The 25,383-nt window shown below is 28.0% G+C and overlaps 1 protein-coding gene across 1 annotated transcript in view; it reads left to right on the forward strand.

Annotated features, from left to right (window-relative positions):
• Positions 1-11,707, forward strand: part of LOC107173563 (uncharacterized) — a 321,113-nt gene extending 309,406 nt beyond the window's left edge. The window contains exons 3-6 of the mRNA XM_089224166.1: positions 278-413; positions 4,809-4,942; positions 7,068-7,395; positions 10,934-11,707. Coding sequence (XP_089080292.1) covers positions 278-413; positions 4,809-4,942; positions 7,068-7,395; positions 10,934-11,034 — 699 coding nt within the window. The 3' untranslated portion in view covers positions 11,035-11,707. The remainder of the gene's footprint in view (positions 1-277; positions 414-4,808; positions 4,943-7,067; positions 7,396-10,933) is intronic.
• Positions 11,708-25,383: the final 13,676 nt, after the last annotated feature.

Here is a 25,383-nt window from a genome sequence, read left to right on the forward strand (position 1 = left end):
TCTTACTACATAATAGTGTGACACATATTATATGCGTGTGAATATTATACCATAAGAGGAATAATTACTATTATTATCGTTATTAACTCCACGGTGGTATTTTCGTCACGTATCCGGTACTTGCCACAGACGCTTGTCACATGGTACATGTAATTCACATTTTGAAAATCAATAACTAGGTCAATGCCGAAGAACGTGAACAATTTGCGTTTGGTGTGCATACTATATACGATTCGATAGATAATACTAACATCGTTACCGGCTTGTTTAATTTCAGGAGAAACAATCGACGGCAGAAAGCGTTGTTTTGAAACCCCTGGAACTGGCGAGTAGCGGCAAATACCGATGCGAAGTTTCAGCCGAAGCGCCGTCATTCCAAACGGTCACCAATCACAGCTCTATGCTAACTGTCGGTAAGTTTCATTTTATCATCGACAACACCATAAAATAATCATAGTATGACAATTGTATTTTTAATACCCAAAAATCACTACTAGAGACAACTATAGTATTAATGTTAATTTTATTGTTAATGTTTACATTAATGTAAACCTATTCGTTACACTAAAAATTTATTATATTGTCGCTTGGAAAAAAATCGTTAATTTTAACAGATCAACACAAACGTTAAGGTTGAAAAATGTAGTGAACAAATAAATTTATGAATCCGTAAATAAAACAAATTAATCAAAACCACTAAGGAACCTAGTAAAATATTACCTCAAATAGACAATGATAATTTGACAATTTATTGCGTCATAAAATATAAATAATTTTTGTTTACTTTACAATTTTTTATACTAATTCGTTGATATCAAACGAATCACTTACGTTTTATAACTATACATACCTACACATGAGAAGAGATATGCTTCAAAATTAAACACTATGAAATTTGTTTAGCCACAGAGATCAATAACCGTTACTTACCATAGTTTAAATCAAAATATAAATGCTTTATCAACGAATTAATGTATACCCATTACCCCTGAATCGTGAGATTTCCTCAATAACCGCACGCACGCACATTTGTTGTTTCAATAATCAACTCGTAATATTATAATTTAATAATAACACTATTCCCTAATTTCCAACTTCTGAGGTTTTAAAATTTGTTATTTTAGAATGAAATTTTAGGTTTGTAATGTAATATTTTCAACATTTGTATCGATGGTGACTTACGCAAAAAACTATAAATCAAAAATTAGTTACATGTTAGTATAATATTATTATCGTGGTCCACGGAATCATAACTTGTTATGATTTATTATATAAGACTAATATTATAATAGTAAATAAATGAGATTAATATTAAAAACTATTGTCTATTAACTATAGCCAGACTTCCGAAAGTGACGTGAACTAGCTGTTTTTAACAATAGTCGAGTTATTCCAAATTCTATTACAATAACTACTACTACAGACGGGCTACTCACTATAATGCATAGCTATTATTAAATTCCATTAATCTAAAACGTCTGATATAAATTTTATGCGCTGTCAAATGAATTTCGCCCAAGTAGAATAACGATTAAGACGTTAAACCATACGCTTTAAAATGCCTTTGATGATGTGTAATTTTCGCGGTAGTCGACTGTGATTCGTTTCGTCCCGCATAAAATTAATACATATTTAACGGGATAAAAACATTTATGGTCGCCGATTGTATTTAGGTTACCATATGAATAATATATTCTCCGTCTCCTAATATTGTCATCTTCGTCAACGAGGTTCATATTATTACACGTTTATGATACTGCAGGATCGGAGAGAAGGACCTACTATAGTATATATTACACGTAAAAGTCTCCGGGTACTCGACCAAATATTTATTCAACCTTAGTGCGTTTTAAACGACCGGTAACAATATATATACATCCACCGTAGTCCTCTGTCCCCGGCGCCTCGTAAAACCCGCGATATATATATATATACGAGAATATTGTCGTCGCACGTGCAAATTGGTTTAACTCGGTGGCGCGCCTTTGTCTCGGCGATCCAATTCAATCCGACCCTCTCGAGCGCGCCACTGTCTAACACTCGAACTGAAGGTGGCAGACAAGTATATTACTTTTATAATATATATACATATATGTATATAAGTGCTGTGTACACCGCTCTCTCGGTAGATATACCTACACTTATATGCGCCCGTAATCTCTTAGATATATAGCTAGGTAGACCGAATCGATTTGATTGGTAAATTATATGCGCTAACGGCGGAGGATCATTACGACGTTTACGATTACGTTTCTAAATGTTTATTGCCGAGGACAAAAAAAAAACCATAAATATACGTGTGTGTGTGTGTACGTGCGAGCACGCGCGTATGTTAGCAAAATTTATCTTTTGAAATGGATTTCACGATGACTCCTTACGTTTTTTTTTTCCTGAAAATAAATCAATATATATATAATATGTATGTATGACTTGTCGCTTGATGGCATTTCGTTAAAATATCCACCGATAATAATACTGCAGAGGAGCAGTAGGTATCCTATAACAAAACGTAATGGATGCGCGATATACCGTTATTATTATATTATGTCATTGAAGATACAAAATGTCGTGTTATCTTTTATGGCTGGTACCTTTTAAGTTTATAAAATAAGGTCAGGACAATTACGTCTAACTCGCTCTTGATATTTGATTCGGTCGCTTTATCAGATGTTTCTTAAAATAATCCAAAAATGTACCTATATAATAGGTATGCTTCCTAGCTATATCGAACAATACGATGATTATATAAATTAAAGTTATTGATTTGCATAATAAACTCCCACGTTTAAGATTAAAAACGATAGATCGTAATAAAATAATGTGTTTCGTAATGTGTCTTTTGCCCTTAAAATAACCAATATCTTGTGGCTTAGTGAGGCGCGGTCGTACGCGCAATCTGCGGAAACACACTGAGCGTATACGTACCGGTCGCAGTTGCTAGTTCCCGCATGGATGACCACCCAGGACTTCTAGCAACATATCCTTGCCCTTGCCACATATACACAAACACGTGTTGCATTCCTAACAACTTATAAAACCTAAAAACAAAAATATACAAAAATAACCCCAGCGGCCTATTATACTGCAGTGGGTTCCCCCTAATAATAAAAAAACCAACATCAATGACATAACTAATAATTATCGAAATCACTATACATTAATGTTGAAAAATCATATTATTAGATGCATAGTTTAATTTTTCCCGTAAACTATGGTACATAAATTATTGAATTTTAGCAAGTGTGGTTTTTCATCTTTTTTGGTGGTGACTGTTTTATATGATTTCAAGTTCAAAGAAATTCAAATACAAATAATCCAGACAGGATACATGCAGAAACCACATATTAAAAATACATCTCGCTTCATTAATCGTCGACTCTGGACAGTTATGTGTATAAGTGTCACATAAAATTTCATTTGAAAGCAGTAATTATTGCTTTCGAAAAATAGAATGAAAATTTTTAAATGCATTTTTTTTATCAACATTTTACATTATAATTTATGATGTGTAGTTATAATGTGATAAAAATCATTTATATTTGTATGTATTATTTATTTATCATTTACATATACGGTATGTATTAGAGAGAGCAAAGATTCTTCATTTAAAAAAATTTAAAAACAGATATTGATGAATTTTCCAACTATCATACATTATATTTTTTATATTTTTTTTTCGAGACATCCTGTTTTATATAAATTTTGTACACATTATTATAGTGTAATATATATATATATATATATATTGTTATATATAAATGTCCAAAAGTTAATGATCCCCGTTTGAAACAAAAAAAAACTTTTTTTCCCGACTAAAAGTCGAAATTAGGTTGGTTTTCTCACTCTTCTCCGACTTGACAGAGATAATAAATATTTCGTTTACAAGTTCCGGTAGCAGTTAGTTGCGATGCCTCTCATAGACATTTCAAACTTCTATAATGAAATGTTATTTCGCAATATCACTAGACAAGAAAAAAGTTGTAAAACGAGTAAAAGTTTTTCGAATAGACTGATTAACGATGTCGACGTTGGACACCGAGTTGCGACAATATTTTTTCCACCGGTATGAAACTAGTTAAAAAAAAAATTAAACCACAAAACTATACGAGTAACTAAACGCATATACAGTTTACGCGTGGGATTACCGCTGCCGAAAAGTCTCGAATCGCGTAGTGATATCGACGTAAACATTTCCACGTGTATTTTATTCGAAACGTCTCTTATACGGCCGAAACATATTAAATAAAGTTCCTCAGAATTTGATAAAGTCAGTGTACGATGTATGGTCTTATTATTTGGCATACTTTGTAAATTACATATAATATTATATACATACATGTGTACAAACTGGATCGGTATAGTAATTTGTGTCGATAATCCTTATACAGTTATGCCTGATATGATAAACTCTGCCGTGGCCTATGAGATATTACCGTAATAATATAATATGAGAAGTGATCATATATTACCAACATGTTTATACCTGTTTTATTCTAAGCGTTAATTGAAATTCGGATTTATAGAATTTTTATATGTGCTCAAATATCATGTTTTCAAATAGGTACTTGGACTTAGATCATCTCAGGATTTTAATATGATCTTATTGATTGCCTAACTTAACTCATTATTTAGAAAACGTTTTGTAATTGTTGAGCTAGATCTAAAATAAAAAGCTAATAAAAAATATATATATATTTAGAAAACGTATCGTTTTTTAAGGATATTTTCTTTTTGCATGATTAAAATGTATTACAAAATATTATACTCATATCGCACGAATATTATATAAATGTTTTATTGTTGTTTAGCCCCGCCCGATGAAGGACCTCGCATATCTGGCGGCCAAGACCGGTACAAGCCTGGAGACACTGTTAACGTGAACTGCACCTCTGGAAGATCGAAACCCGCAGTACAGCTGGCCTGGTACATCAACGGTGAACAGGTTGGCATGCAATTATTTCTATAATAAAATATTAACTTCAAATTATTATTATTACCTTCCACTAATGTGTATTTTTCTGTAATAAAAAAAATACATAGCTTATAAAAAAAAATGTTTATGACTTAATGTAATTCCTAAAAAAGTTCACTGTAAAATAACTATATATACTACACCGAATATCAAAATGCATGCATTTTATGTTTTTTCAACTACCTATATAATTTAAATAGTTTAAAATATGGTTTATGTTAAAATTCATTTATGAGTGACTATTACTCTTCTTTTGACGATTTTAAGGAATACGTTCAACCTCTGGCATTTTAAAAATATCTGAATACTTACTAAAGTTTTAGGTATATTAAGAAATATTATCAATCGCAGTAGTATTTTGCTTGTTACCGCTATCAGACAATATAAAACGATTATTTCACATTTCAACGTTTTTACCGAATACCTATATTATACTAATATTTTCAGCATCTATAGACCACCATGTTATTATCTATTGTTCATAAAAATATAAAATAAAACAAAACTAGGTATAGATTTATTTTGTATTACGATGTATATATTTATTTACCTATCAAAAAACACTCATTATATCTTAAAAATAATTTTTCGCGGTATTTTTCCATAAATTTCATTTTGTAAATATTTAAAAATATCTAAAAAATTACTATAAAAACTTTAATCGTTAATTGTTTTTGAATAAATGAGTGTTAATGTTAAGGAATCGTCGAGTAAATACGAACATTATCCAATAATAACAGTCGTTAAAATTTTATCCAAGAAAATAATATTCTCTAAACATGATATATTATTTTACTTTACCTTTAAGTAAAAGATATAGATATAGCGATGAAACCAGACTGATGAGGTATACATATTTTTAGTTATCTAAAATTATTTTAAATTTAGTATAGTAATCAAAAATGATTAGATGTAGTAAGACTTTGCGATAAAACAGAATAAATTTAAGATGAAAATGTCTTGGATATATCTTATAATATGCACGTCATATTATTTGGGTTGTGTCTTGTGTGGTTATTTAATATTATGTCATTGTGAATAAATATAAATTGTTCCATTACGGTTTATTATTATATTTACATTATTATGGTTCATTAATGTTAACAAATTATAAAAAAAAACTGTTTCTATATACAAATGTTTAACTACCGTTTAAAAATTAGATATGGGGTTCTCTGCTCTTCTCAGCTTTCCTTAGAAACACGTCGGTGGATTAAGGTTTTGTTTGTACTCTATACTTACTTCCATCTTACTACCTACCTAAAAATAAAAAATAAAGTTAGATCCGGATTCATCCCTACGACCTTCTGGCCGAGGCTGCATCCGAGTTCCGTCTTGAGAACCTTTTTTTATACCAATTCCGTCCCAGTTAAAAAAAGGTATATACTAATTCCGTCCTCAATAATTTTGATAATTTAGTCATATATATTATATATATATATTTTAGCGTTTTTAAGAACATATTAGGATTATATTTTAAGCATTAAAGAACTTAAATAACCGCTCTTTAATTATTATAAATTTAGTTATCTAACCAATTTTTATATATGCTTTGCATTGTTTTCGAATGCACTTCCATCGTTCAATATCGTTATTCAACTCTTTGCAGTGAAAACAAAATTTAAATTCATTTTTAATAATTAACATTTTACCTTTTTCACTGTACATATATATTGTAGACTATCCATTTTTAATATATATTAACGAAACACGGACACGCACAAATAACGACTGAAAAGTTTATTTGGTTCAATAATTGAAATCATATTATCTTTATTTCTAATAAATTAAATAATATAATAATAATTAAATAATAAATAATTTAATAATATGATATTATTAAATTCGATTATTTTGTGCGATAACTGATATCATATTATCTTTATATCTAAATAATGTGATATTGTTAAATTCGATTTGACACGGGACGGAATTAGTATATCCGTCAAAAAAACCATGGACGGAACTCGGATGCAGCCCTGGCCGATAGTGGTGCTGCCACTTAACACCAAGACACACCCTAAATAATCTAATAATAATAGTGTATATACGTTATAATATGTTAATAATAATAATGTGATTTTCTTCTTCGTAGGTAAACTCTTCGTATCTGCGAGGCCCATACATAGATTACGTTGGTCGCGAGGGGCTGATGGTCACCACTCTAGGCCTCAAGTTCGAGGCTGGAATGCAGCACTTCCGGATGCCAGGCTCCAGTGGTCACCAACACCGGAACAGGCTCGATCGGGACATGAAACTCAAATGCGTGGCCACGCTGGGCACGGTGTACTGGAAGTCAAAAGAGCAGAGCGCGCTGGCGCACCGACCGCGGCCTGTCCCTGGAATGCCATTGCCGGGTGCCGACGATGGACTGGTAGGAGGCGATGAACAGGACGCTGACTCCAGGGCTGATCCGGTTCACGGTAAGCGTAAATCCGTCACTCGTTCTGCTCAACGCAAGGAAAAGGCTATTATACATAGTCTGTAAAATATATTCCATTTATGAGCAATAAACAAAATATAATTAATATAAAATATTTATGAAATTTAGGGACCGGTCCAATGTGTGATCTACCGATAAACGGCTGGTTTAATGTGTGATCACTGTGATCTACCAATAAATGGCTGGTCCAGTGTGTAATTAACTTGCTATTAATTTGTATCGGGTGGCATGACCGCCACCATTCTTCTTTAAGTTGTCGTTCTAATAGTGGAGATGCACCATTTACTTTTATATTATACTAGGACTTGACTAACTTCCAAAACGACTCTATTGTTTGAGTATGAGCTCTAGTATTTGGACCCACAAAATTTTCAGTATGATTTACAGTTTGATAAATAAATCCATGATCCTTCAGAGAACTATATGCTCGCTGCTGATCGCTGTAAATCGTTGTACCAATTTCTACCTCTTTTTGACTCTTTCTATTATTGGTATAAGCGTTTGTCGATCCCTTTTTTTTAAATGAAAAATCGACGTTCAGTTTTATTACAACACAAACCAAATACCACGGTCCCTGTATTCTATTTCAATAATTTCGTTGGTTATTTTCTACCGGAGTTTCATTTTCATCATTTGAAGTTTCGTCACTATCTTCATGTGGTCGTGGGTCGTAATCACTACGTTGTAAGCGACCGCGATTATATTTTCGTTAAAATGTAGGTACCTATCTGTTATCGGTAGATCACTAGATCACACGTTGTACTTACAACGCTTTTTTCGCAGATAGCCGTTTATCGGTAGATCACACATTGGACCGGTCCCGAAATTTATATGAGGGTTTTGTTTGACGCTCTATTTTTGTGTATAAGCAGTACTCGATGTTCTATAAAGTGATAAAATGGTTTTTTTTTTCAAAAAATATACGCACAATTAAATAGGTAGGTAATAGGTTGATATAATAATTATATTAAATTATGGAGTTCGAGATATTCAACTCCGCAGCCCTCAGTATTGGTCGTATTGTACAAGCGTTTTGGGGTGGTAAATTACGAGCTAGCCGTAACGTGGAATTTGTTTGAATAAAGAGGCATATGACATATGGAGATTTGCACATCGGAGCACCCATATTTTATGAGTGAGGTGAAGAAGATCAGACGCACGGAGGAGGCCCAGACAAAATAATATAGATTATTATACAGCATATAATATACATCAGCCATAAATTGTAGGTAAGTCTTTGGCTTCCAGCTGTCGAGAAATATTCATTGTGGGTGACCTTACAATATAATATAATAATACGTTTCTCTACGAAGTCCTTCACCTCTATACCTATATCATGGTAGCAATGCTAGCAAATGTCATTCGTTTCACAAAATTCGCATGATATCAACTATATTATTACAATATTACCTACACATGACCCGTTTGAATATTATATAATATCTAGTTGGGTACTACCTCTTACATAATTATGTGATGCTTTGTATACACATTATTTTATGTTTCCGGTTAAAGGTGTAGTGCTTGTATTTATAACGTTTTATTGTATAGTTCAAAATTATTCGTGCCCAGATGATAATAATAATATGTGGTAATGGCTAATAGCTATTTTCGTTTACGATTTTTATTCACATACTAAACATAGTATGATATATTATTCTTTAATAAACTCTTACATGTACAACATCCAGATTTTAACAAACACTGCAACTCTTAGCATAGAATATATTTGCTTTTATTTAACTAAAAACATAAAGATAATTATGTTACGTCAGAGATATATTTTAAGAATTTTGCGCCTCTATGAAAAAAACGCACCTTTCCAATCTAAATTTCTTTGGCAAAAAAAAAAAAAAAACATAATAGTGAAACTATGCATTCATAATCTGAATGATTTGCATAAAAAATACATTTATTGAATCACTTATTACATAATTATATTAGGTATATATTTTATTGTTATTTATACAAAAAAAAAAGCGATATAATAGGTTAAGTGACAACATTTAAAAAAAAACTTGCTTCACGTATAAAATGCCCCGTATGTAAAGGAATATTAAATATGTTAAAATTAAAAATTGTGATATTTTTCATTGGCAAAGGTATCAGCTGTATATCATCATAATCCGAGTCATAATCCAACTTCTTTATTAAACATGACTCAATGGTTAAAACAGCCAAAGTATTTAGCTTCTCATCTGTGGTTCATGATCTCAAATAGAACTTGACCCTTCTTAAGACTGAAAAAGATCTCTCAATAGAACGTATTTTAGATAAAGGCTAGAAACAAAAATTCTTAACGCTATTTATACATATGGATACAATAATCTTAACAATTATTTTTTATGATCAGAGAGTACATTTTAATTACAATACTAGTTAATCATCACTTCATAATGATGGTAAAAACTTCTAAAATAGGCACGTCCATTTGCAAATGTAGAGGCAAGATCGTTGTGGCAACACTTTTGTAAATTTTAAACATTTTCATCAACTTTATATGATGACATTACTTTTTTTTTATCACCCATATGATCTAGATACCGTATTATATCTAAATGCTCTCCAAATTTACCGCCCTCCCCCCCCCCATTGGCCTCCTCTAAATACGTCACTGTGTTACGTTACTTAAATAAAACGAATACCTCAAAAAGATAATATAATATAAAACTGGATTATTTAATTATTTCATACTTCAAAGTTGTTTAAATGTATATATTTTATTTAAATTAAATCCTTATGAATAAACTAACATTTTCTAAAAATTATACTAAAAAAGTAATTATAGTTAAACAGCAGAATCAGCTTTACGACTTTGTACAACTATTTATAGTTATTGAAACACAAAGCTTTATTTTAAATGTTCATATTTTATTGAGATTGATACAATTTTTTTAGCATATAATATAACTGTTCACAATTTCTTTAAAACATTTCAACTATCCCAGTAAAAATAAATTGTTATAATAATAAAAAAAAATATATTCGTCTTATTTGTATTTAAATTGCAACTGTATAGTGATCGTATTTATTTATATCACAAATAATTTATTTGTATTGACATTGTTATTAACAAAATAGCTTTGCTTATTTTTAAGTTTTTGTGCACGATGGCGTGATGTAGATTTATATAATATTTATAGAATCGACGATTTTGCAACATTTTATTACTGTGTCTATTACAAAATCATCTTGACCTAAAACTTCAAGTAATCGATTAGGTGGCATATCTATAAAACCAAGATTGCATGTATACCTGCATGTATATACGAGTACGTGTATTATTGTCGCCGCATAATTATAATAAGATAATACAAATAATGTCTGTACCTATATAATAATATATTATGTACTTAACTATATTTTGTCGTATACACTGCTGGTACAAAAATATTGAACTGTTCAATTACTGATTATTATTACTCTTGCCGAATTTATTTACCTGTATGTTCGTAGAAAATAACACGAAAACCGTCGTTTTAAATAACTACTTATATTTATTTTTATTATTTTTACAGCATCGAGCAACTCGCCTTCCATAAACATTGCTCAATCACTCAACATCAATGGCATCGCAGTCTACGTGTCAGCGTCGTTATTTATGGTACTTCTACGGTAGCGATTGGTCGAAACCTAATCAATGTGACAGCAGACATATGTGACAACGATTCTACAAAAATAATGATATTAAAAAAAAAAAAACCATTTAAAAAAAAATTAGTTAAAAAAAAGAAGAAAAAATGATCAATTTTAAGTCATAAGTTAATTTTAGTTTTTAAAATGTTAATAAGTATCTAAGACTTTTACTATGTTTTTAAAAATCGATCTCCAAATGCGGGGCATGTATATTGTTTTATAATTTAACATCATCCTACAGTTTGTTACATTTCGTTGTAATCTATTGTTTACACTGTAAACATTGAAAAAAAGTTTTCAATCATTGTTAAATAATTTATATTATTTAATATTTTACTGTAACATATTTTTTATTGAATTTTTATTTATATAAATTGTTTAGTGTTTGAATATAATATCATGTACATAAGGAAATCATATTAAACATGGATAGAGCGTGATCCGATGTCTATTGATCCTCGTAAAAAATCGCTGGCTGTATATATATATATATATATATTATAATACATATTTAAGTACCTATAATATTGTTATATTATCATGATAAATAATATGCTAGTCACTGCTTGAAAATATGCTAACACCCTGTAGTTAAAAATCTATAATAAAAATTATATTATATCGTATCTTTGGAAATATATATCATGTATAACTTAGTTTGTTTGTTTTCTTATGATGAAACTCTACGTCTACGATTTGTTTTTCTTATTTACTCCTCGACGAAAAAATCTCCTTTTTACCGAAAGTGGGAACCGTGTAAATATTTAATTTTACAATTAAAACCATTTTTGTGCCGGATGGATGAAACCTAATAGTGGATTTTTATTTGTAAGACCACCGCGCACCACGGTCCTGTTTATATCAACTCCCAAATGAAAAATGAATATTTAATTTCAACTGCACACCCGCCATCACCTGATTTTATCATCGTGCAGATGGAGCTAATAAAATTATATGGTATCAAACATACAGCTGTCATATTTTTGTTTTGTTTTTTTCGTCTGCACTCATAATACATACATTTACATTTTCCTAAATGTCATTATTTTATTTTTTATGATTGTGATCATTAATACTGTACGGGCCACGGGGTGTTTGAAATGGCGTATTCAGTTTGCAATTCCTATGATATCGTTTTCGAATTCTAATCGCATTCCATCACGTCATGTAGAATGTAACTTCATCATATTGTGAGCATATTGCATATTATGTTGATTTCACCAAGCGCGTTTACGGTTAGTCTTAAACTTTAAGGGTAAATATCAAAAACCGGTTCCAATCAATTGTTTAAAACAATCAAAATATATGTTAATAACCATCATTAATCATACGATCTGTATACAATTATTGTTTTCGGTACCAACTTCTAATTTAAAAATGTCCATCCCACACACTAATGTAGAAAAAAAATCATTTTTTTTTTTTTTTAATGTAAGTCTTTTACTGTGTTTGTATGATGGTATTAAAACAATTAAATCGATTTTAAATTCTTAAGCTACATAGTGCGAGCGTTTTAACGCCACCGTATAAACGTAATAATTGTTTTGCAAAAATATTTTTAAAAGCAATTTTAAATAGTTACTATTCAATGTAACATAATATATTATTTCGCTGTATAATATTCCATTTTACCTGTAATACGAGTGCGTGCATTATGCGTGTAACGTATGGATATCAAAAGCGTACCACCCAAATACATGTTAAATATTAAAAACCTATATTTCTGAAAAAAATCAATAGTAAAAAGTTGATTTTTTTATATATTTTTATCGCCTTTTTTATTATATATTTAGTAGGTATATTTTATTATTAAGTGTTTTTTTTTTTATATATATATATATTATATATTTACCGAAGAATAACTACATTTACGGCATTGCATTAAAAATAATCACATTTATTAAAATATTGTGTAGGTAGGAGTTTAAGATGTATAAAATATGACACGTGATAGCTTTATTTATATTATTTTAAACATTGTTTGTCCAATTAAATTTTAATGGGCCACAAGTTTTCTTAAACCTATAAATACGATATGTTACAACATATATGTTGTAACGTACACGATATCGAAAAGAAATTCTATTCGTTTTTTAGCAGGTGAAATCAATATTTGACAAGCATTTGAAATGAGTCAAACAAAATACAATGAAGGTGTAGCTACTAGAAATTATTGAAAATGGTGCATACAAAATATTGGTATTTCCCATCCACCAGTTATTAACATTTAGATTAAATTTGTTTCACGCGTTATACTTTCTATTAATATTTAATTGCAATAATTTTAGTTATATAACAACGGAATGATGTAACGAGATAATTTCGTGTGTGTAAAACAAAAAACGTAAAAAACACCTCTACCCTAACACATATCTCGCCGTTGTTCTATCAACATAATACGTTCATGATTCGATTTTGTTTGTTTCAAACACGCACCTACGCTAAATTATGTACTAAAAATAATAAAACGAGACTGTCGATTATTTTGATATTTATTTGGAAACAATTAATAATATTTTCAGTCGAATAATAACGACCTGATTGACAACTAAGTGTACAGTAGAAACGGTTCAATACCAAAAGCACCACAATAATGATATTGTATTCAGCCTGCAAAATATTTTAATTTAGTCGATCGCCCTAACACCCGTCAGGTAATTCAGATAAGTGCCAAGCTACACAATATACATGTATATATTGTATCTACAAAGTGATTTTTTTAAGTGGGTACACTAATTATCCCGAAAAGTATTAACTTTTTTTAATTTTTTTTTTTTAAACTTCTAGGTTTATTTTATGTTTTTCTAAAACCATATGATATTAAAATTTTTTTCACCCTTCAGTATTTGAACTTCAAATGCTATGATAAAAAAAAATTGCGCCAATGTATTCTTATAATTTTTTAACCACTATAAGAATAACATATAAGGAACTTTTTATTAAATTTTCAAGTATTCAGATTGAGCCAAAAAAATTTTATCGACACTTTAAAAAAAATTTTTCAGAAAAATTGAATCATGTAAAGAAAATGCCAATCTAAATAACTTGTAAAATTTTTCAAGTATCAACGACTTATACTTTTTAAATAATAACAAATATTTTAAATCGTTATCGTTACGCTATTTCGTAAAAATTTAAAATTCAAAAGCACTTAAAATTTTTCCTGTAATGATGCTTCGAGTTTTCTCTATAGCTACTTGAAGGAAAACTTATGGAAAACCTAGTGTTGTAATTTTAATCCTTAGTTATAAACACAAACAATTTTATGATTTTTCAACTTCAAAATTACTTGCAAATTTTCGCATTTTCGACAGATTTCGTAAAAATTTGAACTATAAACGCTTATAAAAAAAATTGTGATAAACGATTTTTTATTTTTTTTTAGCTACAATAAGAACAACTCATAGGGGACCTTGTATTAAATTTTCAAATCTTTTTGGTCATCCAAAATTTTTTTACCGACACTTCAAAAAAAAATTCTCATAAAAATCGAAAATTTCAGTGGTCTATAAATAACTCAAAAAAAGTCAAACATTTTTGAATATTAAACTGTCTATAGATAACACTAACATAAACATTTGGTGAAAATTTCAAGTATTTACAGTGATTAGTTTTTGAATTACAACCATAAAAAAAAACGATTTGGTCGAAAACTGGTTTTGCGTAAAAATTCCCGTTTTTCTGTTATTTTTTTTTTTTTTTTTTCTCGATTTTTTGAAAACTGTTGGAAAATGTTTACTTTTGACCTTTATAATGCACAAGGATATTCACTTTTCCATCGGAAACCACCCCCAAAGTTTGAAATTGAAGCATTATTTCGACTACCTAGTTATGCTGTACACAGACACAAAAACAAATAAAAACACACATCATTATAAAATCAATACATTCATCGTGGTGATCACTATCTAAAAATAATAAATAAACAAAGAATTTGATGTAGTTGGATCTTCTTACATTTTTTCTTTCAAATCCTTGTTTATTAATGGTCTTGGACTCTCGGGATTCCGATTTAATTGTTAATCAAATAATATCACTACATTAATTTAATATTAGTTTTTGTACAGTAAAAAAAAAGTTATAAGATTTTTAAATCGTGGAACTGCATAACACGATTATAGATAGATAATAAATTAATTTAATTCTTAAATCGTACTGTAAAATTGTACCTATTATTCTATTCCATTTTCTACTATTATCATACAGCATTCATATTATTCACAATATCACAGAACAATATTATTTAAGATAATTGATAGGACTATCTTAAAATATAGTGACGCATTATTATCTCCTAAATTAGATTAAATTAATGTTCTGTTCCTAAATATATGTATATATTATTTACTTTCTGCATGATACTATAATCATATTACCAGTCACGGACTTTCAAGGTATACCTTGGTCTTTAGTGGTAATCAGATATAATAATGTGGTGATACCATTTTAATTTTTAAATAGTTATCTGTGAAATTGTGATTAAAATAAATATGTCACAATATATTTCCAGTTGAACATTTATTATTCTTGAGTAATTCAGTATGTTCAATAAGTCGATACTTCGATAAGTTAATAAATGATTAGGGTTCAAAGTACAATGGCAATCTTTAATTAATTGTTATTTATGTTGTTACCTTGGGTTCAACGATATCAAATTTATGACTAGCTCCTGGTCTTCACAATATTATTTAAAACATTTTGAAAACCACCAATACCTTGAGAAGATATATCTCGCAAACCAATCAACGAAAAATAAAAATGTTAGTTAACGCGTAAATTCATAATAATAAAATTGGGGTTATTAATACGTGATATTTTTATTATATTATGTTACCATTTGAAAATCAAAAGTTGATAGTGATTTCACCAATAAATAAAAGGGTAAAAAAAATTAAAATATTATACGGTTTTAGAATAACATAAACATGGAAGTTTAAAAAAAAAAAAAAATGTAAAAAAAGTTAATACTTTTCGAGATATTTAGTGTACCCACTTAAAATAATCACCCTGTATATACATATAATAACACCAATAAAATAACTGACGTTAAATGTTAAATTAAGTCTGTGATATAATGGCACTGCGTTTAATATACCTACCTGTAACAACTAGCATCTGCCCCTTGTACTTCCAACTAACAACAAAAAAGTTATTTTAGTGTATTAGTGGATACAAACAGTATAAGGGTAATGGGAGACGGGAGTAGCCGCCTATATTTTAAAATTCATACGATACATATAATCTATTTTTGAGCGTATTCGTTTTTTAAGGCCACACGGGCAATTGACTGCTGCAAGTTTCAACCTACCCTTAAATTATATAGGAGAGTTAAATAGCTAAGTAATCTAGTTTTGATTAATATATATTATTTTGGATTGAGAGTGGAGCTTTACAAATGTACCTATTGCAGGTTTTCCCATTATTATTGTTTTTGAAATGAAATTTCTTTAGACACATTAACGTTAAGTCGGATTCGTGGGCTCAACCGTTGCGACCAAAAAGCGTTACGGGCATGGGCTTACTCGACACTAAGGGTCCAATCACATGATCAGATTTTGCCGGTCAGTCACCATCATGTTCCTCCAAACACAGTAAATATGTCCAAGTAGGTGAACTGGGCGAACTCGCCTGGCCATGATATGGTGGTGACCGGCTGGCGAAAAACATCATTGCCTGTTAACCGTAATCTAACTATATGTGTAATATATATAAACCAGACTGACAATTCCGGTCGTCTGTGTGTGGACGTTAAAGTTTTTATGGTAATAAATGATAATCCATCGGTCTTATCTTTGTACAATCGTAATAAATTGATTTCAATTGAAAAAAATTATTTTTGTATTTTTCCAATATAAACTTATTATATTTTAATCGTGATGTACGATAACTTTTTTTTTTCATACCCTCTGTAAAGGAGAGCATGAGTTCACTTTGCCCACGCGTATAATTGCAACACGAACGGTTTTTTATTTTATTTTTTTCGTATAATAGTAAAAAAATTTTGAGCTATTCTACATCAAGGGTGGTTTCTGTTAGAAAATTAGAATAGCTGGTACTTTGTAAGGTTAAAAGCAAAAATAATTCGTAAAATGTTAGTAGTATTTATTTAGATACCTATGAAATAATACTTACATAAGTTCAACCTTTTTAATAGCAAAATTAATTACTTATAAAAAAATATAAATATAATAAAATATCGTTAGAAATATAGGACCACCCCTATTCGAATAGCACTCGAAACCATTTTTTACCTTACGTAATGATTATTATTGTTGAATAATAATAATATATAACACGTCCATTATACGCTACATTGGTTTATACTCAATATCTATTCTACACAGCAGAGCTATTTCCTCGGTTTTTTAAAATTATAAATCACTTAAGCTTATTTAATTAATTGACATTTGATTGCCAGTAGACAGTTGTCAGAAATAAAAATACTGATTAAATTCCATCAAAAGGTCAAAATCAAACTAACTGCAATAAATATTAATTTCTATAAAATAATCACTTGAATATTTTATTATTTTTACGTATAATAATAATTTGGGATTTTATGTTTTATTATTCATTTTTATCACGACCGCACGTCCGTACACCAACCAAACAACATTTTCCTGTGACAAAAAAAAATCTATCGATTTAAACAATGAGTGTTAGAAATAAGTCGGAAAAATAGTTCGTAATATTATATCCCTTGACCACTATTTATGCAGATTTTTCGTTACATTAGAAATCCATTTCCGTAAAAATAGTTTCTATAATGTGTTATGTAAATTAGATAGTTATATACCTAACCTATATGCATATTATATAATGTATATTTATTAGAATAACCTAATATAGTAATATCTTTAATCTTAGCAACCAAAATTTCATTATTTTTTTAATTTAATTTAAAAATCATCATAATAATTATTATTGCAACATTAAAAGTTCGTTGAATTTCTTTATTGGAATAATTTTGGTCTGGTTGGTCAGATTGTAATATTTCTTACACAGTTTTGAGTCTACTATGAATCGTGATACAACCAAATAAGCGCAGATAAATTGTCTTTTTCTTTATTTTTTTTATTTTTTTTTTTTTATTTTTTTTGAGGAGAATTAGTATATGTGAATTTAGAAAACAACGGAACATGAGATGTATAATTATTTGAAGAAAGAAGTCAACCCATAGATGACACATTCAATTTAATTTAGGTCTTGTGTATTTTTTTTTTTTTTTTTTTTATTTGAAAAACATATATAATATATATATATATATTCAATAAATTTAACTTTATAATATATCCTGATTATATTGCAATTATAACTACTTTGAAAAAAAAAACTGGTTAGAGATTTTCAATATTTAGACCAATATGGATCAATTAACGTTTTTAGTCTGTACAAAGTAAAATGATTTGTTTATACAATTTGGTTCACATTACTAGAGCATTATTTTTGGGGAAGTCTTCGATAATGCTTTTCAAGAAGAAAATCGATTTCATACATCAGAGAATTGAAAACATTTTTCAAACTATAATTTTGTGAATTTTACACATTTAAATTATTGTATATTTGTGTAAACTAAAGATTAAACTAAATTGGTATTTTAAACAATTTTGTTGTGATAATTTATTAGATTTAGGAATGATCCAATAGATTGCGCTGCTGTTATTGAATTTATTTAAATCTAAATAGCCACCGTACACCGTCCAACCAGCGTTGGATTAATATTATTTTTATTTTTATCTTGAAATATTAAATATATTTATTAAAACTAACCAAACAAAAAATTTTGTCAATGATTTATGATTTAAATTAGGTACAATGTAAATAACAAACAATTAATATTACCTACCTCAAATAAATGCAAATATTATAAAAATCATTTTTCAACTACTCAACTTCCTATATATTGATTATGTTGAGTTGTGACTTCGTGAGTAACTAAAAGTCAAAAATTAACTTCAAAAGTTAAGACAATAGTATAGTGCTGATTTTTATTTCATAACATATTGCAGAATAATTCTCAATTCCTAGTCCTCCCTTAATTAGGTCTCTAATACGGAAACCACTATTTTTTGTTATTTTTTTTTTTTTGTTACATGTCTCATGTCTGATATAGGGTAGGTAATTGATAAAATTATACCGGTATGGGTGGTATGGTGTATATATGTATTGTGTTAAATCAACATTTTTAAAATAATCATCCTTGAAAATAATATAGGTATCCTAAAATGATAAAGATTTTATCTGCGATGGAAATTCCTTAAATTGTATAATAAATCTAAGCATTTAAAAATATTGTCCTTAGTCCTCCTTAATAAACTTAATAATTCCAAATCAAAATTTGAATAAATTCGTTAGTTGAGGAAAAATTAGGGTGAGCATTCCTAGGGAGTAGGGGTGAATCATTTTGTACAATATACCATATAGTGATTGTTTTACTGGGAAATTGATAACCATTAAATAATTTAGAAAATACAAAAATTTTTTAAATAATTTTTTAAAACATTTAAGAACACGCTAATTTACTTTATTATCAATATTTATTTATTAAAATGAATTGAAAAGTTGAAATTAATTTCTAAATTAAAATTATGCTTAGGTATACCTATATCTATTACTTCAGATTCTTTAAATTTACTGCGTATAAAAATATGTATAGCTTATATTAAGAACCTTATATTAAATTTCCAAAATTTTTGACATAGAAAATGTTTTATCGATATTTACAGGGAAAAAACTAATGTAGAACTCAATTCTCTAAATAGGTAACTCTTCTGCTGTTCAGTAAATCTTAAATGTATTAGGTACCTACCTCGCGCGTTATTGAGGAAACCCACTGTATACAATGGGTATATTCATTTTGAAATTAATCATAAATCATTGAGTACCAAAAAAGAAAAAAATACGATTCTGGGCTAAGACTAGTCTGCCAACCTATAATATTTTTATATTTTAAGAAAATATGGGATAGAAGACCATGTTTTTAAGTTCCGTAAACGAATATTTTTGTAACAATGAAAATGCAGAATATTTTTATCGCCAGCATTTGACTTTTACAAAATTATGCCAAAATGGCAATTTAGTTAAAGTCACACTGTTAAAAATTTATCACCAGAAACGTCATAAACAAATCACCAATTTTCTGTGTAGGGAAAAGGGCTGGTTTTGAGAAATTATAAATTTATAAACACAAATGAATATATTGAAGTGAAATTATACCAACTGTTTATCTGAAATTCGTATTCCTTATTTGATCATAATATTATAACTAGGGACGGACTTTTATTAATGCCATAAAAAATGAATTAATATCAAAAAATTCCCTAAAGAACTTTAAAAATGTTTTTAAATTAAATAAAAACACAATTTTGAATTTAAAATTTCTAAAAACACATTAAGTTAACTTAACAGTGTACCTAATACAAAATTACAATTATAAGATAAATAGCTTAACTGTACCTAATTGCATGTAATATGTTTTAACTGTATGTATATAATATGTACTACGTGTCAACAATAATTTCGTCTGAAGTCAGAAATTATCTGATGGGTAGCTAGTTAAAACATGACAAATATTTATTTTTATTTTTAGAATGAATGTTATTCTACATTTTTATAGAATTTTATCCTTTTCTATATAAAAATGACTGAAAAACATAAAAAATTACTAAAAATTTCAAAAAAATGCTCTAAATACGTAAGTCTTAAAAAAGCAAAATATAAATTACATTTTTTAATTCCTCGATGCATGAAATGAACTTTGTGCAGGGAAAGCAATGTTTTCGGACATTCTGAAAAAAATGCAATTTGCATTCAAATCCGTTCCCTAATTATAACATATTGGGTAAAATTATAGAGAGTAGTTTTAGAATCTTTAACTAGAGTTTAGATTTTAGATCCATGTTTCGTTGTACTAATGAATTAGGGAAAATCTGAGGATTAAGATATCAAACTTGTTGTGAAATTAGAAATCATCAAACATCATCATCATCATAATCTAGGTCTAAAGTATAATACCTATAATATAATACCTAATATTGAATAACCTGTATAGATGACTATCATATATTGACCCAGTACTATATACCAATAAAAATTATACATCTTAAATCTTAATAAATACATTATATTGATTAGGTTATGATAAGTGCGTAATTAAATACCTATTACCTCATCTAGTTTTTAATAATTATAATATTTAAATATGAAATTAGTATGAAGTGAATCATCATCACTCATAAGTATCATAAATACCTACTAAATATTTCCTCAGAATTGTATTAGACTTGTAATACGCTTATAACTCAGGAGTCCAAGTCATGTACTCTGGTACTCATATCGTTGAATGCAATACAATACAATATATTTTTCCTCCATTAAATACCGAATTAATATTTAACATTACAAATTCTTTAAATGTATTGAAGCCTAAAATACGACTATATATTACCTACCTATTAATAATATGGTTGCTGTAGTTGATAAGTATTTAACTGCTGTTCCGATCTTCAACTAATCGATTTTACCAGTCATCAGTGTTTAAAATTATTGCCACAAGTCACAGCATTATAAAATTAAATACCTTAAATACCCATATTTTTTATAACTCATAGTTATAGTGATTTCACCCAAAAATTTTCGTTAAACCTTAAGAATTAATTTTTTTAAAGATGTAAGTGGTTTTACATCAAATTTAACCGCATTAATAGCATTATTCACTATTCCACGTATTCCATACCAACATTTTTAATAAATTATTATTAACAAAACTTTTATTGTTATGGGGACGCCCCAGTGCCATATTGATATTTTACAACCATTCATGAACAGTGTTTTGCTTGATAAAGAACCACCAGGTCCCAGACTAATATCATAGATAAAATGTCAAATACAATTTTCTGTGACATATTATTGTTTTCATTTTTAAAGTATTATTTATATAAAAATAGGGACCAAATTTAAAAAAATTAAAAAACATATCTATTTTAAATTAGAGAAACAAAAATTTTTGATACCCGATTTTCCCTATAATAATCAACCTAACTATTGCTTCAAGCAAAAATATTTTTCTATATTATTATATCGTAATTACAAATAAATATTGAAAAATTTACCAATAAAAACTAATGATATATCCCAACAAAAACACTACGTCAACTCCGTGTAAAAAAACGCTAAGTAAAAAAAAATATATATATATATATATAAATGCTATAAAATGTGTGATATAAGGTGGAATCTAAGTAAATGGCCTAATGAATAAAATATATGTATAAGTAATTAATTCAAATTTAATAAAAATTGGTTATTTATATTAATTTATAATATGAATTATTTTAACTAAAATTGATCCAATTTTGGTTTACTTGGCCGTTAGCCGGAAGATTTTCAGTCTAAAAAATGTATAGCCAAGTACTAATAGTTTATGTAATAAACAATGAAAGCACCATTACAATAAATAGGTAAATTGTTTCCGGCCAAGTTATATATACATATTTTTTACTTAGCGTTTTTTTACACGGAGTTGACGTAGTGTTTTTGGTGGGAATATTATATCGTAATTACAAATAACAATAATGATACATACATCCACTATCATTAATGGTATACATAAACTGCATTTTATTTGAATTCAATTCTAAAAGTGATTTTCTCGTTGAAATTAAAGTTGCAATAATTTACTTTACCCAAACTCCATATTTCTTTACAGAGCAAACAACAAGATCTTTCTAAGGATTTATCCAACGTCATTGTTATTCAGAGTGCACTATAGAAGAGCCAGTGCAATAATGAACTATTTTTACCTATGAGACCAACAAAATTCAGATATTCACTAATGGCACTAACTATAAAAAAAAACCGCATCTTTTGGTAGGTAGGGTTTAGGGTCGCTCTCTAAAGATTGTTAACACTCACCAAAATAATAATAATATTGAAGTGACAAGACTAAATCCTATATAGATACTAAAATTATTTAGTAGATTTAGCCCCACCAAAATTATTCTCTGAATTGCTATTAAGTTGGAGTAATGTTTATAAGGTATAACTTATTTAAAAAAGTAAAGATAATAATAATTAATAATTATAATCTTAATCATGTTTAAGCAATTTTAAGTTAGAAATAGAAAGTAGATTATTTTATTACACATTATTATTTGTATATTAATTAAAGACTATAGGTAGATACTGTGTATAAGCATATGTTTTTAAAAAACAATATAGTTACCTACTTGCCTATCTAATAAATGGACCAATTTAGGCCAGATTTAGTTAAACAAATGAGCCATCCCATTCATTGAAAAATTCTGGGTATGCCACTGACCATATTCTATATATTAGCATTGAATTAGTTTTAACTCCAGTTTTGCTCGCAAATTTTCCATATTATAATAGCTCATTTATAAAAAAGTTAGGTCAGAACAGTTTGATCAGATAAAACAACATTTTAAGCAATAAACAACTGGTTGATTAATCCAATAAGTGATGATACAATAGGAGAATCTATTTTCACCATTATATATTTATGTTGTATAAGAAACAGGTTTTGAAAAAAAAAACATCAAGGTGAAATATTATTTTTAATCGGATGAACGATTTAAGACTGACTGGTATGATATTTGGTTTTATATTTTATTATTTATCTTAGTATTCCACTTAGAAAAAATATAAAAATTAATTACGTTGAAATTTTTTTGAGACAATATTGAATATTTAGACAAACCGACATGCCATTTATTCAAAAATATTATTCTCTCGAGTTTGTAATGATTTTACTTAAGTTTTAAGAATAAATACTTAAACAATAAGAAGCAGAAATAATGGTTTGATGTTTTACTTAAATATCATTTCTAAACTGAATAAGGATAAAAACAAAATACATTCAAAAAATATGAAACTATTAATTAGTAGGTGTACCTACTGTTATAGTGTTATCACAGGTTTAAAAATGTTTTTTATCAAAAATCTTTGTTCAACTATTTACTTTTGAGATATATAATTTTGTTCTATTGAGATATAAATTTGATTTACTTTAACAAAATATTGCAGAATACATATTGCCGAATTGCTAGACACGACAAATAAATTAAACCGCTGTAGATATTTCTATATTTATGAGAATATTGTAATATATTTATTTCTTAAATTGTTAAACACTTATTATGTAACTAGGACTAGGTTAAAACAGTGTGAATAACTTGAAACATCATAAAAGAATAAAGAAATTTTGAACATCATAGGTGAATATAATTATCCAAAATTAAAACAGTAATCCTTGTTTAAAAAAAAAATCAGCTCATAATGTGGACCAAATACACACATATAATTTATATTTCCTATAATATTGGGTCACAGGTTTATCATATTGATATTTTTATTACTCAGTATTATCAGACAAAGTTTGAAATTGTCCATTCGTTTTAAAATAGAATTAGGTATATCGTAATACACGTCGGTTAAAATGATTCTGGATTCTGATTTTAACCGACGTAAAATGATTAGTAATATTAAACTTATAGATGGGCATTGTATAAATCCTATTAGCTTGTTTGCAAACATAGTTGATACTACTGCAACCTCACTTATCATAATTTATTTTTACTTTCACTTAAGTGTTAGTTTCCTTATTTTTCAGAAGCTTATGTGAACGAGAATAATTCTATTATTATTGGTTAGAATGATGTTTCCATGTTTGATATCAATGGTACCTCCTAATATCGTTGTCATTGACTTATGAAATATTTTAATATTCAATTTAATACAGTTTAAATCAGTTTTCAATGATTATATAAAATATAAATATATAAAAATCATATTTATTTGGATAGTTTCATAGTTTTGCAAAAGTTATTCAACATACATTTAAGAAAATATAAGATTTTTCAACTAAATTTAAGTATTTATTGAAATGAGCATGTCTTTCATTTTTTTTTTATTGCACTATAAATCATTAAGTGGCCATAAAATAAATTTTAAATGGTTAAAAAATAATTAGACTTCGTCATCTAATCAAATAAAACACTATCTAGATTAGTCTATGAATCATGAAAATTTTAATGCCATTGATTGAATATTTTACTAGTGCTATCAATGTTTATTAATGTATTATAAAAATAAAAAATTTGTAAGACATTATAATTATTGATTGTAAAAAATATTTTGAAAATATCATTAATTGTTCTTGATAATCTATTTAATTATCTTTGCAATATGTGTGAGCGACTGAGCATGTAATAAAAAGATTCTCAATAACCCATCAAAAAGTTTTATTCTAGTAATCAATCTAACAAATGAAAAGCTAACAAAATCATTTTTTGTTAATTAATAGTCAATATTA

This window comes from Diuraphis noxia, unplaced genomic scaffold, assembly GCF_037042655.1.
Source record: "Diuraphis noxia isolate RWA-SAM2 unplaced genomic scaffold, SU_Dnox_SAM2 contig0003, whole genome shotgun sequence".
NCBI lineage: Eukaryota > Metazoa > Arthropoda > Insecta > Hemiptera > Aphididae > Diuraphis > Diuraphis noxia.